The sequence below is a fragment of the Oryctolagus cuniculus genome, chromosome 11 (assembly GCF_964237555.1).
Source record: "Oryctolagus cuniculus chromosome 11, mOryCun1.1, whole genome shotgun sequence".
Taxonomy (NCBI): domain Eukaryota; kingdom Metazoa; phylum Chordata; class Mammalia; order Lagomorpha; family Leporidae; genus Oryctolagus; species Oryctolagus cuniculus.
This window is the reverse complement of record NC_091442.1, coordinates 20,885,275-20,899,892: the sequence shown is the minus strand read 5'-3', so window position 1 is coordinate 20,899,892 and position 14,618 is coordinate 20,885,275. Positions and strand designations below refer to the sequence as shown.

The following is a 14,618-nucleotide window of genomic DNA, read 5'->3' as shown; positions in this document are numbered from 1 at the left end:
CAGTCAGGGGCAGGCTAGATGAGATGTTTATCACACCTGGTAAGTGGCTGATTCCTTCTTCAGCTGCAGGAAAGTGTGCAAAGAGCTGGCCCCTGGAACAGACATTTTAAAAAATGACTTTTCTTGGTAACAGATATGTACCTGTTCCTATATAAAATTATCACCATTGTCAACTCTTTTTCCTTTCCTTTCTTTTTGTTAAAAGTCCCTAGGTTTAATGTGACACCTTGGTGAGCTTATTGTTAAGACTAATCAGAGAAAACCACACTATTACGCTCACAAGACAGTAGAGAATGGAAAGGGACTTGATCAATCGGAATGTGTGAGGTGCGTCTGAAATAAAATTGGATCCTTCGACCTGCTGTAACCCAGCAAGGGAGGACTGTACTGTTGTTAGCTTAAGTCTTGGGTTTTAGAGACTTTTCAAAAAACAAAGGCAGTGGCGAGGTCTTTGGGTATTCTCTGGGAATTGTTACTGGCAGTCTGTATTGTGAGTGTTTTAACTTTCTTGACTTGACACACTTGGCTTCGGTTATTTCTCATAGCTCACCCCCATTTCACAGATGAGGACGCTAGGCTGTTAGCAGATAAAGGAGCTTGTACCAGATTGCATGGACAGTGCACCCGCTGGGAATGCAGAGCAAAGATGAAGATTGCCTGACCACGTGGTCAAGCTCACTCTGACTCTTCATCGATCGCTCTTTCAGATGGACTCTCTGACTTACACAGCGATTGTGCCCACTAAACTCTGCGTTAAGTTGGAGATAGCATAAGTCAAAAATGCATTTAATATTTCTAACCTACTGAACATGGTAGCTTCGTGACACAGAGTGCTGTGGGGTGTTGGCTGTTTCACCTTGTGGTCTTGTGGCTGATGGGAGCTGTGGGCCAGCATCACCAGGGAGGATCCTATATCACCAGCTCAGGAAAAGATCAAAATTCAAAATGCAATTTTTACTGAATGTACACTGCTGTTGCACAGTGGTAAAGCTGAAAAATTGTAAGTTGGGATCCATCTGTACAACACTTGTCTGTTGAGGCTGCTTAATAATTATCACATGCAAGTTAGTAAGAATTTAACCATCCATGGCACTATTCTAAGGGATGTAATATACCACTTAGTGCATGCTTGATTCACATCCCTTTCCTCTACACATCTGACTCTGCAGTGGATGGATGATAGATGAAATGTCGCCATGCATATTAAATAAGCATGTGAATGGATTATAAGGTTTTTACATCTCATATTCAAGAACTTTTCCAAAAAATAAACTCTTAAAAAGAGGATGAAAGGGAGGTGTAGACATTTTGTTCTTTTTCCTAGGGCTTTTAATAATTTATCAGAGAAATATAGGACAGCTATTCTTTTCATTTCAGTTAGTTTATTTTTTGTTTGAAAGGCACAGAGAGAGATCTTGCGTGTCATCTGCTGGTTTACTCCTCAGATTCCTGCACAGATGGAGTTAGGCGAGGCTAACGCTGGGAGCTGGGAACTCCCCTGAGGTTGAGGTCTGCCACATAGTGGCAGGGACCCAACTATTGGAACCATTTCACCTGCTGCCTCTCAGGGTGAGCGTAGAAGCTTGAGTTGGGAGACTTTGGTTCAAGTTCCAGCCGGGTACTCCGATGTGAGCTGTAGGTTTTCCAGGGGCATCTTAAATGCTGTGCCAAGCGCCTGCCTAGGACAGCTGCTTTTCCTATGGTTGTGGCAGGATCCAAAGCTAGAATTCACCCGAATCTAGCCTCGCTTGACCTGGTGCATTAATACGAGGTATAGTCACCAAAGTGCTGTCATTAGACTCAGATGGGCCTAGCACTCTCCTTTTCTATTACAGTGACCTTTAGATAACTTTTTCTCTCTGGCTTGAGCTTTCTTACCTCTAATATGGTGGTGACATTTGACCTTAAAATGCCATGAAAATTCAGTAGCATGGGATCTGGCGTGGTGATGGCTTTCAAAAATGGTGGGGGCCCAAGTTGTTGCACAGTGGGTCAAGCAGGTGTTGTGATGCTGGCATCCATATTGGAATGCCAGTTTAAGTCCTGGCTGCTCTGCTTCTGATCCAGTTCTCTGCTAATGTGCCTGGGAAGGCAATGGCTCCAGTACTTGGGCCTGCTACTCACATGGGATATATGGGTAGAGTTCCTGGCTCCTGGCTTCAACCTAGTTCTGCCTTGTTTGTTGTAGCCATTTGGGGAGTGAACCAGCAGGTGGAAGATATGTCTCCCCCTACCCCTAGCCCCCACACCCTGTCACTCTGCCTTTCAAATAAATAATTATTTTTTAAAAGCTGGTGGCTATTTATGATGGTGACTATTTCAGTCTTTAAAGAAGAACTACTAATTCCTGCCAGTCAAGGTTTCTAGGGGTTAGTTGGTATCTTGGTTGATATATTTTTTAAATGGAGTCTAATTGTTTTTGTTTTGGTTTCCTTTCGTGTCAAGTGTGACACATGGTGTTTCGTGCCAACAGCTTTCTGGGTGCTTTGTTAATGAAGGCTTTAAGCAGGAAGGATTTTTGTCCAGAGACCCCTGAGCTCTTTATATACTTTGTTTTATAGCATTCTCATATTCTGTGTGACTCTCTTTACAAGTGGAGGAGTGGGGCAGCCATTTGACACAGCAGATCAGATGCCCACATCCCGTGTCAGAGTGCCTGGCTTTGAGTCCTTCTCACTCTGCACCCAAATCTAGCTGCCTGCTACTGAGCACCCTGGGAGGCAGCAGATGAAGCTCAAGTAGCTGGGTCCCTGCCACCATGTCAGAGACCTGGATTGAGTTCAGGCTCCCAGGCAGTTTTGTAGTAAACCAGAGGATGGGAGTTTCCCCTCCTCCTCCCTCTCCCTCCCTCCTTCCTACCCTTCCTCTTTTTCCTCTCCCTTTCCCCTCCCTCTCAATAAATATTTAAAAGAGAAAGAGTAAGACATGGGAAACTAACTTACTTATTCATGCCAGTCAGCTGGTCAGTTAGAGATGAGTAAATGGAATCTCTGAGTAATTTTATTTTTCAGCAAAAGACATTCATAAAAATTCGCAGAACATCAGTTAGCAAGTCCTGTCGCTCTTGTTAATATGTCCTGCAACTTTCACGTTCACTCAGATCTGATGAAACTGCCCTGGCCGTGACCTCGTCTCCCTGCTGGGCTCCACAGTCTGTAGTAGCTTTTGAATAGGTCTTCCTGCTTCAGGCCTGACTCCCAACCGCCTGCCAGCTGCTGCTCACTCAGCGTTAGCTTGGTTTTCCAGGCGTGTTCTCCTGTAGTTCCAGTTTTCTCTCTCCCTTCTTATCCACAGGTTCCTTTGCACACCCTAGCATCTCTGCTTGCAGTCAGTTGGTTTTGGTTCCCAGCCTGGCCGCGCTCATGTCCTCAGTTGCCTCCTTTGTGGCTGGTTGGCTTCAGCAGATCCTTCTGACTTCCCGGCTCGGTCTCACTGGCTGCTTCTCAGGAGCACTGCAGTCCGCACTGTGTTCCTCGTTTGTTCCACGCTGGTCAGTGCCTGCGGTGCACAGGTTTCTAACCTGCCTCTGATGATCCAGCTTCCTCATTGTACAGACGAGGAAACCGAGGCCCAGAGGGAAGAATGGCTTTGGCTTTATCAGTTTCCCGGTGTTTTCTTCATCGTGAGCATTCAGTAAACATGGGTTAACCCAGCAGGGCGTGTGTGTGTGTGTGTGTGTGTGTGTGCACACACATTCATGTGTGTAAGAGTGGGAGAGGTTGCAAGATTGCAGATAAGGAAGGGAAGTGTGGATAGATGTTTGTCTTCCAGTCTCCAAGCTTCGCTCTTTGTCTCGCTCCGTGAGCTTCCTTTCCCATTTGCTCCCATCTCTCCTGTTTCACCTAGTGTCCCCGTAGTTTGCCTGCCTCTTAGTCCATTATGGCATTGGGGGGCAGGGGCAGGGGGGCTGCAGGCCTAGCACGATCTCCCGGAGATCATTCCCTCCGCATTTTAGCCAGTTTTGTCACGCTCTGATCTCTGAGGACGCCTTGGTGAGCACCAGCCGCATCGCCTCCGAAGTCATCACTGCCTTCACAGGTGACCCGTACGAGGCTCTCAGCATTATCCCGAGTGTCAAGAATTCAAATTGGGAGAGAGGGTGGGTGAAGGATGGCGGCCTATTTCTCACTGGAAAAGATGTCACCCCCCCCCTCCCCCCCCCCCCACCAAGTGATCCATTTAAAGTTTTGAAATTGATGAGAATGCAGAACACCTACAGGCTAAGTCGTGAGGAAGGCAGCGTAAGGAGGGAGACTGAGCGAATATGCTCGCGGCATTTAGTGAATACCCACTGTGGAGGGAAGCGTGTTGGGGAGATGTTAATGACACCGGAGTGTGTTAAAGAGAAGTGGTGATAAAGCAATTGATGAGGAAACAGAAGGGAACAAAAGACGTGTGTCAAATGCCAGTAGAGTGTCCGTGTGCACGTGGTGCCCTTAACGAGTTATACATGTGTCCATAGCAGTGGTCGACTTGCTGCAGGAGCTCACGGACATCGACACGCTCCATGAGAGTGAAGAGGGAGCAGAAGTCCTCATCGACGCCCTGGTAAGTTGCACGACCCCCGGGGCTTTTGGGGATGTGGGTCAGCATTGGCGGCAGCACCGCTATCTCTGAGTGGCCCTGTACCTTGACGCTGCCTGTGGAACTCTGTCCATGTCCCCAGCAGCTTTCTTCTTGGCACTGGCCTCCGCTTCTGCTGCTTTTTCTCCCTGCTAAGAAATGTTTGCAAGGACTGATTTCAATGCAGTTCACAGAATTCATCGAAGATCCTTGCAGCTGCTGGTGGTAGAAGCCCCTTGGGTACTGGCTAGGCCACTTTCTGAATCAGAACAAGTGGGACTGGGCCCCCAAATGCTTCTGAGACCCCACTGCTACACTACCCAGGCCTCCTCAGCTTTCTGCTAAATGCCCTGGACCCCAGGAGTCCACCCCCTCATGCCACGCCCCCTGCTGGCATTTGGTGTGACAGGGGTTGTGAGCGCCTGCACATGAAGAAGTATCTCTCGCAGAGCGGGTGGAGACCAGCAGGGCTGTGTGTGACTGAGCAGGCTGCGTGGTTCTGGGGCCGTTTTTCTTCCGAGCCCCAGCCTAGAGCGAGCTGCCACTTTGGTGAATTCAAGGCCTTCATTTTCTCTCTGAACCACTGTGCAGGGTGGAAAGGATGCTGTCGGGGGGTTTTGAGGAGCATTTGAGGGGTGCCTGTGGCGCTTGCTCCAGCACCGTGTCCCCGCCGTGTCATTTGTGCGGTCTTTCCTTGCGGAGGTTAATTACAGTGGCCCTGGACAGGCCTTCCTGCCTGCTTCCCGGGCTGATTGTAATTCCCGCCCTTGGCCTGTGTGAATAGAGAAGATGAGAAGGAGCAGCCAGCCCGGCAGCTGCGTGTCAGACACACCGAGGAACAGCGGCTCCCACAAAAGCCCCTTTTGTGTTTTCTGTGTTGCCAAGCCCACCAATAGAAGCTGAATCTTGCAGATTTTATTGTTTGTTTGGAAAGAAACAGTTCTTCCCCAGCCTGGGGAGCCATTAGGTATAGCTGCAGTAGAGGCTTTTCTGTTTGTTTGTTTCATTTTTATTGTTATTATTGTTACATTATTTTAAGATTTTGACTCGTACAGCTTTATCCTGGTGGTGCTGGTGTGAATCACAGATACCAGGCATATCCCCGGACTCCAGTATATCCTGTGTTTGTCTGCGGCCGGTCCAAAGCCGTCAGTCAGTAGCAGAGCAGAACCGGCAGGCGGTCTTCCATCTATTTTCTTCTACCCTCGTGCCACGTTCAGGAAGAAATCTTAGTGTGCTCATGTTACCAGGTTGCGTTGTCTGTGTCATTTTAATTTGAGGCCAGTGTCAGGGACGTGGAAGTGCACAAGCAGGGGTTGGAGGGCACGTGGCAGAAGTGATTGTGGCAAGCTCTTCGCAGTGTGTTGGCTCGCTCGCTCTCCCAGTCGGAAGTCCCAAGCAACAGAGCTGCACGTGGGGAGAGAATGCTGGCGTGGCAGTCATGGGGATCCTTGGGGTTTTCGAGTTTGGTTCAGACCCACCGCTGTTACTCAGGCAGAAGATGGGTGTCTGTGCTTTGTAGCAAGAGCCAGAAAGGTGAGGCTGTGCGGCCCTGGCGGCCATTCCTGCCTCGCTGCGCTCCTTGTGGGCAGTGATCAGATGCAGTCATGTTCCTCCTCGCTGGCCTGCGCGTGCACCTGCGGGTTGCAGGCAGTCCCTGTCCTTGCTCACACTTGGCCTCACGCTTGGCAGGCCTGGCTTCTCAGGGCTGCCTGGCTTCTTCCTGCTCTTCCCTTACAGCCTCGCTGAAGCCTGGGCTGCTCTCTCAGGAGTTTCCAGCCCCCTTGCCTCAGCAGACTTCGTATTCCCCTGGCACTTCGTGCGTCCTGGCCCTTGTCGCATTGGATTGTAAACATCTGCTTATAGCTGTCTTTCCTGACGTGTCGTCCCCATCAGCGGAGGGGTCGGCAGTGCCCTGTCACCTCCCAGCTGTGTGTCCTGGGACAGGCCGCCTGACCTCTGCAGGCTCTGCTCGTGAAATGGAGGTGACGGCAGTGCCTGTCTCACAGCAGCAGAGTGAGGACGAGGCGAGACGTTTCCTGCGTCACTGGCAGAGTGAACCCCCAGGAACTGTTCACTGTGCCTGCTGCAGGGGGCTTATGCCTGGCAGATACTGAGTTCTCAGTAAATGTCCACTTAGAGTTACTTGTATCGTCTGCCGCACTGTAAGAGGTCTGCAGTGTTGAAGTTTCACAAATGTGTTTTTTAGGTCAGAAAATGTTTTAGAAAACATTTTATACAAATAGGGGGAAAAAAACCCACAAGATTTGGATGGCATGGACCTAAATAAGAGAGGTGAGGATGGAGGTTTAGTTCGAGAATTAAAGTGGCGCGGGGGAGGGGAGAAGACATAAGCACTAAAACATGAGGCAGAAGGCTGGAAGTAGCTGTGAGGGCCGTGAGCTTCTGTGTGCTGTCGCCTCAGCTAGGGACTGGTAGGGAGAGACTGCCGAGCCTCAGGGGACAGTGGTCACCCTGAAAGGTGTGGGAGATGTCATAGCCAGAGCAGCTGGTGGCGTGGCTGGGCTGTGAAGCTGGCCAGAATGGCTGGAGCCGCTATTTGCTATGAAGATATTCACAGAGGTGGCTTTATGTGGACAGCCGGGAGACTGCCCCACACCCCTGTTCTTGCCCTCAGCCAGTCCTCCTTGCTGCTAAACTCCGAGGGCTTGGACTGGGCTGGCAACGTGGAGGATTTGTGTAGCACATGTGAGGCCCAGCTTTGCAGGTTTGTGTTGCCATAAGGGTATTTGGGAAATTTCTGGATTGTAGCCCTCCCCAGCTCCAGGGATGTTCTCCTCTTCATCTGTGTTCATTCCTAAGCAAACTCCATTTGTGTATTCGTTCACCAGATGTTTACTGTGTGCTTGATGTGTTCCTGATTCTGGAACTGGTATGATGAGTATAGCTGTGGACAAAGCTGACAAATTCTCCCCCTTTTTTTTTTTTTTTTTGTGGGGCTTCAGTTCCAGTGATGGGAGAAACCGTAAATAAGTAAATAAGGAACCATCAGATGTGATTGTCTGCTCTACAGAGAATGAAAACAGATGGATGTGATGTCGCATGGCCAGGAAATCAAGTTAGGTTCAATTGTCCGGAAAGGCCCAAGTTCTGGATGACGAGAAGAAACCAGCCATCCAGAGAGATGAAGAGCAAGGTGGAATAAGGGCAAAAGGGTTAAGTCCAGAATGAGTTTGCCATGGTGAAGGAACAGAGAAAGGACCACCCTGGCAGACAGCCTCTGGAGGAGGGACGGCATAAGGCCAAGGCTGGCCCACATGGGGCACTGTGCCGGGTGAGAGACAACAGTGGTAGCGCAGTCTGGCTGAACTTGATCGAAAGACCATTGAAGCAGCTGTGTGGATAAAGGCTTTGGGTAGGGGTGAGATTGGAAGCTAAACTGTTAGTAGCTAGGTTGCAGCAGGCTTGAGTTTTGCACTCAGTGGTTGTGAGGTTTTATTTTTTGAATATGAAATGTCTTAGCTCCTAGTTGGTAGAAACACTCCAACCTACCTCTTCAGAAAGCATATTCCAGACTGTGCCAGCTAGAAAAAGAATCCTCCTCCAACCCCTCTCATCTCTCTCTTTTTTAGTTCCTCCTCTTCTCTTATATCCGTCTCTTTGGTCAAGTGGAAAAAGAGGTATGATCATGCCCTTGACCTTATCTCTGGAGGACCTGCTGGAATATTGTTTGGGGAACCTGCTAACAAGCATAAATAACCACTGACTTATCAGAAAATGTCAGGCCTAAGACAGTGCTGATTTCCAAGGCCAATGTTGTTCTGGCTGATGCTTTAATCCCTGAGCGGGATTTGTTTATAATTTCAGACTTAGTCACAGGTCCAAAACACTGGAGGTAGACCCAAGGGGTGAGAGGGAGGGGGACGGATGCCAAGTTGTGCTTCTTACGAGGCGATATCCAGAGCTATGCATAATATCAATATTTTTCCAAGGGTTTTGTGAGCTAAATGTATTTTGACTGCTTTTGGCCCTCCCGCAATCAGATAAAATTGCAGTTAACCCAGCTAAACATAAAGTTTCACACTTTGCAAGCTTAAAAGGCTGCCTGTTAGACGTTAGATTTCCGTAGCAAGAAGAAAGATTTTCCCCCAGTCAGATACCCATTATCCATAACCACTCAGCTCTAGGATTTCAGCACGCTGCCAGCTGCCACTGTCCCCAGCACTTTGCAGACAGCAGAGATGGGAAACATAACTAAGAATCAAGGAAGAGAGAAGAAAAAGAATGCAGATAGAGCTGCGATGAGCGGTTGGCGTTGGGGAAGCAGTTGCAGAACTGACAGGCAGCGTGATGCCCTGTGGGGCCGCGGCGCCTGCTGCCTTCGGATGCACGGAGATTACAAGTCAATCAGGGTGGGTTAGGGAAAAACAAACTGTGACATGGCTCCCACTTTCCCCGCAGATGTTTTCCTGTTTTCTCTCACATACCCAAATTGTCCAATTAATTAAGGAAAACACGGCAGTGGATTTCTTTGGTGAAGCTTTTGCTGGCTGTGAGATTTGAGAGCGAGAGGGGGAGAGGCTGTTAGTGTGTGGACAGGCACTTGCAAGCCTGGCACCACCGTCCCCTCCCGCAGGCACCCCACGTGGTGCCTCACACAGGGCCCCTGAGGAAGGCTGAGAGAGGTGGAGGTCCTTTGTGATGCAGATCCGGCACATGAGTTGGTAATTCCAGCCTCCCCTTGTCCAGATGTTCCCCTTCACCCTCCCTGAGATGAGTCCAGAGGCCGCCTCTCCAGACCTGTCCCTCTTGCCACTGCTTCCCTCCGCAGGCTCAGTCTGGATCGGGTCCCTCGAGTGCCTCCCACCCACGTCCTCAGAGGTGTCATCTGGTTGAGATCATTTTCTTCCCTCTCCTTTCTTCTCCCCCCTTGTGGAAGGAACAGGGCATAATGGGAAAAAGTCGTCTTCCAGAGCTGATCACCTGTGTCACCACTTTTGTGACTGTGGCCAGGCTAATGACCCTTCAAGCCTTTATTTTCTCACCTATAAAAGCTGTGAGAATCCCATGAGAGTAAAGGGCGCCCTGTGTGTGTGTGTGTGTGTGTGTGTGTGTGTGTGTGTGTGTATCACATGAGCCAGTTGTACATAAAGCAGGTATTTCTTCTGTGTATGTAAATCCAGCAAAATGTTCTGTGTGTGCTGTGTCTAACAGTAGACCTGGAAGGAGATGCGGAGATGAATGAGACGATGTGCCGGCCTTTGGGGGACTTGGCCTTCTCTAAGCCAGGGGGGTTGTGAATAGTGAGGCATCGGGTGTCAGAGGGACAAGAGCTAGAGGCAAGCTCTCCCCGTGGGTTTTCGAGCCGGATGCACGGTAAGGCATGTCACCTGTGCTTACTTCATCTTCACACTTGCCCATTTCCTGCACGAGAGCGAGGGCGCACTGTGAACTTGCTTAGAACTTGCTTCCCGGATTGCCAGGATGGACGATCACCTCTTAGGGCAGAGAACCAAGTGCTTCCTTAGCGTCCTTGGTGCACCTCAGGGTATTCCCCAGACCCCCTGGAGGTGGTGCAAAGTAGTGCCAGCTTTACTGTACTCAGGAAAGAGGAGGCCTGGATATGCCTTTGTTGTCCTCCTCACCCCTACCCCATCCCCCAGTAGCTGGGGGTCTTGGCTGAGTCGCCAACCTCTCAAATGTCAGCTCTTTGCTGTGGCTACTGGCAGTTTCCTACCTGTCTCAAAAAATGTTTCGTTAATCAAATGAATTAACAGAAAAATGGTCACTGTTTTATACGGTACTTTGTCATGCTGATATTCTTTTCAAGAGGGAACTAGGAATCTTTAGATGTAATAGTATCCTAAAAGCTTAGCATGGAGAGTTAGGGGTGGTTTAAGTTCAACCCTAAGTTTTGAGGTCAGTGTGGCTAGTAAATGTCTTGGTGCCAGGGTCCAGAACCGTGTTTGGGTTCAAGTGAACTGTTCACCTGGCTTGTGATGGCGTTCTTGTGAGGTGGTTAAGTACTACCCAGAGGAGGAAGATAGTGGGCTGGCTTTCAGAAGGTCTAGGTTCAAGTGCTGGTGCTGCCCATCGCTGACCCTGTGACCTTGGGTTCTGCTTTGTCTCCTTAAGCTTCGGTTTACTTAGGTTCAGTTAGGATAGGAGCCTGCCCTCTCATTGACTGGAGGTCAGTGAGGGCTCACGGGAGACAATGCAATGGGAGAGTGGGTTGAGAACTGTGCTTGCTGTCATTTACTTACTTTGTGGCTCTCAGGATGGGGCATTTTGCGGGCTGTTTTGTGATGCTTGCCCCTCTCTTCTTTTGCTTCCCTGTTCCTGCAGGTGGACGGGCAGGTGGTGGCACTGCTGGTGCAGAACCTGGAGCGGCTGGATGAGTCTGTCAGAGAGGAGGCCGACGGCGTCCACAACACTCTAGGTGAGGGGAAGAGTGCCCATTGCCCCTGAGATTCTTAGTGCTTGCATTGGGGGGTCCAGTGCTGCCTTCCCTTCCTCCTTCCTGAGAGAGTCGACAGCAGGAGTGGTTTTCTTCCTTCTGCTCCCAAACTGCCTTTCCAGAAATGAAGACCCTGTGTAAATCCCACGGTGCTGCAGCTCTGGTTCAGCGCGCAGGCAGTAACAGCAGGGATCCAGGAAGTGGTCACCTAGATGGCAGCTGCTGGCTCCCCGAGCAGGCCCTGGGCTCCAGAAGTTAGAATGAAATCTGTGCATTGTTTATTTTTTGTCTGTTTTGCTTTTTTGCTTTGGAAAAGTATATCTTCTAAAATTTTTTTTCATCAGTTTTTGTTGGTTTTTCTTATCACTTTCCTTTGGTGGAAGTAGAGATTTTTGGGCAGCTGTGTACCTTGATAGGATGTTTTCTTTGACAAAGCGTGAGTGTGCCTTTCTCTCCACGTGTATAGATGGCTGTATACTTGGCTGTCCCTACTTCACATGTTCGTTTAAGTGGATTCCTGCTCAAACTCTCTTTTTCCTGCTCTGCCTCAAGTCTCCCCAGTCTTCCCCCCTGGGAAGTTGCCGAGCCGAGAGCCTGCTAGAATGTGCTCTTGGGGATTCGTCTCTGTCTCCGCTCGCTGGCCGGAAGGTGCAGGCAGAGATGGCCTATCTCTCAGCAGAGCTGAGAAGTGAGGGAGGCCCAGCAGGAGCAGACGTTTTGCTGAGATTAGATTTCCTTCAGCCGCTGTGTGTTTACCATGGACTCCTCTGGTAGTTCTTGACTCTGCAGTGAGGATTCTCATAAAGAGGGGGAAATACGGGCACTCGGGAGCCGGGGAAGAGAGCACAAAGCAGTCTGTAATTTGAGGGTTAGCTCTCTGGTCTAGATCCACAATTTGGCATCACTGTCTGTTATCTAATTACTGGACTTGGGTGAATCAAAATCTCATCAAAAGTCTTAACTGACTGACAATACAAAGGACCTGGCCTCACGGAAAAGCGCCAGCCTGGGCTGCTACCAGTGGCTCAGGAGATGCCTCCCTGTGTCCCTGGTTGAGTGCCTGATCTTTGTGAGGCACCTTGTGCTGGCACTGGGGTAGAGGATGATGATTGATGATTAGACCTGCTTCTGCTCCTAAAGGGGCAGGGAGATGGCAAAGTCTTGAACAGAAATGAAGGGGCAGTACCAGGGACAGATGGGGTGATAGGCATCAGTGAAAAGCACTGTGGGAGTGGAGAGGAAGGCTCTCTAAGTTGTTGGCTAGGAACCAACTGAGACTGAATATAAAGGCAGGTGCATTTTGGGAGGAGAAGGAGGAGGAGGAGGAAGAGAATGCCACCTGCCAGGTCCCAAGTGGGCATGGGCTTTGGGACATGCGAACTGTCCTGGTGCAGCGGGAGGTGGGACTGGAGGAGTATGTGTGCTCAAATGAGGGAAGACCTTGTAACCCAGGGCAAGAGATTGGGGTTTTTCTCTAGTGGGGAATAGGAAGCCATCTGAAGTTTAGCCCAAAAACACAAGAGAAAGTCGTAGGAGATTAAAATGGATGAGTTGATTTTCTTAGAAAATCTGGAGAGTCACTGAGGGTGATGGGCTGGTCTCCATTTCTCAGGGGTCTCATTGCTGCTGTGTTCCCACAGTTTCGTAATCGTACTCCCCCAGGACTGCCCAGTCCTTGAACTCGCTTTGGTGAGGCCGGCGTAGGCGCAGGAGGGAGTGGGGAGAGAGAGGGTGGCCTTTTCCTCAGCCCTTCCCCCGTCCCCCTGTGCTCAGGGAAGGGGGAGCCGGGTCTGCTGTCTGACAGCCGCGCCCTCTAGGAGGTGGAGTGCAAGGAAGCCAAAGCTCTTCACGTGGAAAGGCCCCCAGGTGACTTTGTTTGTTTAATGTCCTCCTTTCTGGTATCAAAGCCATTCAATTGCCTTCCTTTATCTTTCTGTTTCTTCAAAATTTGTAATTTTGCTGATGAGCCCCACTTTGGCCCTCGGACATAGCTGCACCAGTTATATTTGCCTCCTGGCACCTGGCGGCTCTCCCGGCCAGCATGGCCTTTCCCTCTGCACTGGTTCTCTTGTTCAGCGGAAGGTCAGGCTTGCCTCCCTTGCCATGTCCGTGTTTCCACGTAATGCAGGGAAGAACTGAAGATGGAGGAGTCAGGGAAGAGACCCTGCGCTGGGCCACCCCGGTGGGTGCCTGCAGCTGCAGCCAAGCCCGTCTCTGTTGCTGTGGTTGGAGGCCGGTGGGACTGTGCTAACGATAGGAGCTGCTCAGGCAGATCACCACCTTTCCGCGGGTTCTGCTCTAGTGCTGGTGCCATTAGCGCCGGAAATCGATCACTTATCCCTTTTATGAATGCCATCATTTTCAGTTACAACCTTTGCTTGTAACATAACTTGCAGGAAAAAAAGCCATAGCAACTCCCCAGTTAGTCTATGCATGACAACGCAGCAGCAGGCAGGGAGGAATCCAGGGAAGTGGGGCGAGGACTGACGTGGCTGTCACGGGAAGCGAGCTCGGTGTGGCTGCCCTGGAGTCGCCCTCCCAGTGACTGGGTGTCTGTCCCCCTTCAGCGATCGTGGAGAACATGGCTGAGTTCCGGCCCGAGATGTGCACAGAGGCTGCGCAGCAGGGGCTCCTGCAGTGGCTGTTGAAGAGGCTGAAGGTAAGCCTGGTTGTGCGGGCCCTGGGCCTGGGGGATGCTGGGTTATTGGAATAGATTCTTATCCCCAAGCTGTGGGATCTCATTTGGGGAACTTCTGGGACCTCTTACCTCTTTTTTTGCTTCTCCTTTTTTGTCTTAAAAGCAAAGCCTTTAGGCCGGCGTCGCGGTTCACTAGGCTAATCCTCCACCTGCGGCGCCGGCACCCCGGGTTCTAGGCCCGGTCAGGGCACCGGAGTCTGTTCCGGTTGCTCCTCTTCCAGTCCAACTCTCTGCTGTGGCCCGGGAGTGCAGTGGAGGATGGCCCAAGTCCTTGGGCCCTGCACCCGCGTGGGAGACCAGGAGAAGCACCTGGCTCCTGGTTTCAGACCAGCGCGGTGCGCCGGCCGCAGTGGGCTGGCTGCAGCGGCCATTGGAGGGTGAACCAACGGTAAAGGAAGACCTTTCTCTCTGTCTCTCTCTCTCTCTCACTGTCCACTCTGCCTGTCAAAAAAAAAAAAAAAAAAAAAAAAAGCAAAGCCTTTATTTTATTTATTTATTTTATTTTTTACTTATTAAAAAGGCAGAGAAAGAGACAGACAAAAATCTTCCATCTGCTGGTTCACTCCCCAAATGTCAACAAACAGGCAGGCTGGGTCAACCCAAAATCATGAGCCGGGAGCTCCATGTAGGTGTCCCATGTGGGTGGCAGGAACCCAAGTATGTGAACCATTGTCTCCTGCCTCCTGGCATGTGCATTTGCAGGAAGCTGGAATAAGGAGTGAAGACTTTAACCCAAGCACTCTGATACGCAGTGCAGGCGTCGCAAGTTGTGTGTTAACCACTGTGCCAAACACCCACCCCGAGAAGAGCCTTTAAAAGTTTCCTTTAGTACTTCTGAAAATATGCAAACATGTTGTAAATAAAAGCAAATTCACAAGACACAGAGGGCATAAAACAGAACATAGAAGTTCCCCTCTCCTGATCCCCTCTAGGTCTGCT

At 50.3% G+C, this 14,618-nt stretch overlaps 1 protein-coding gene across 1 annotated transcript in view; it reads left to right on the top strand.

Annotated features, from left to right (window-relative positions):
- The window catches only part of CTNNBL1 (catenin beta like 1), a 170,546-nt gene that overhangs the window by 63,664 nt on the left and 92,264 nt on the right, over positions 1–14,618 (top strand). Inside the window, exons 5-7 of the mRNA XM_070051853.1 lie at positions 4,451–4,548; positions 10,870–10,963; positions 13,549–13,640. Of these exons, the coding sequence (XP_069907954.1) occupies positions 4,451–4,548; positions 10,870–10,963; positions 13,549–13,640 (284 nt within the window). The remainder of the gene's footprint in view (positions 1–4,450; positions 4,549–10,869; positions 10,964–13,548; positions 13,641–14,618) is intronic.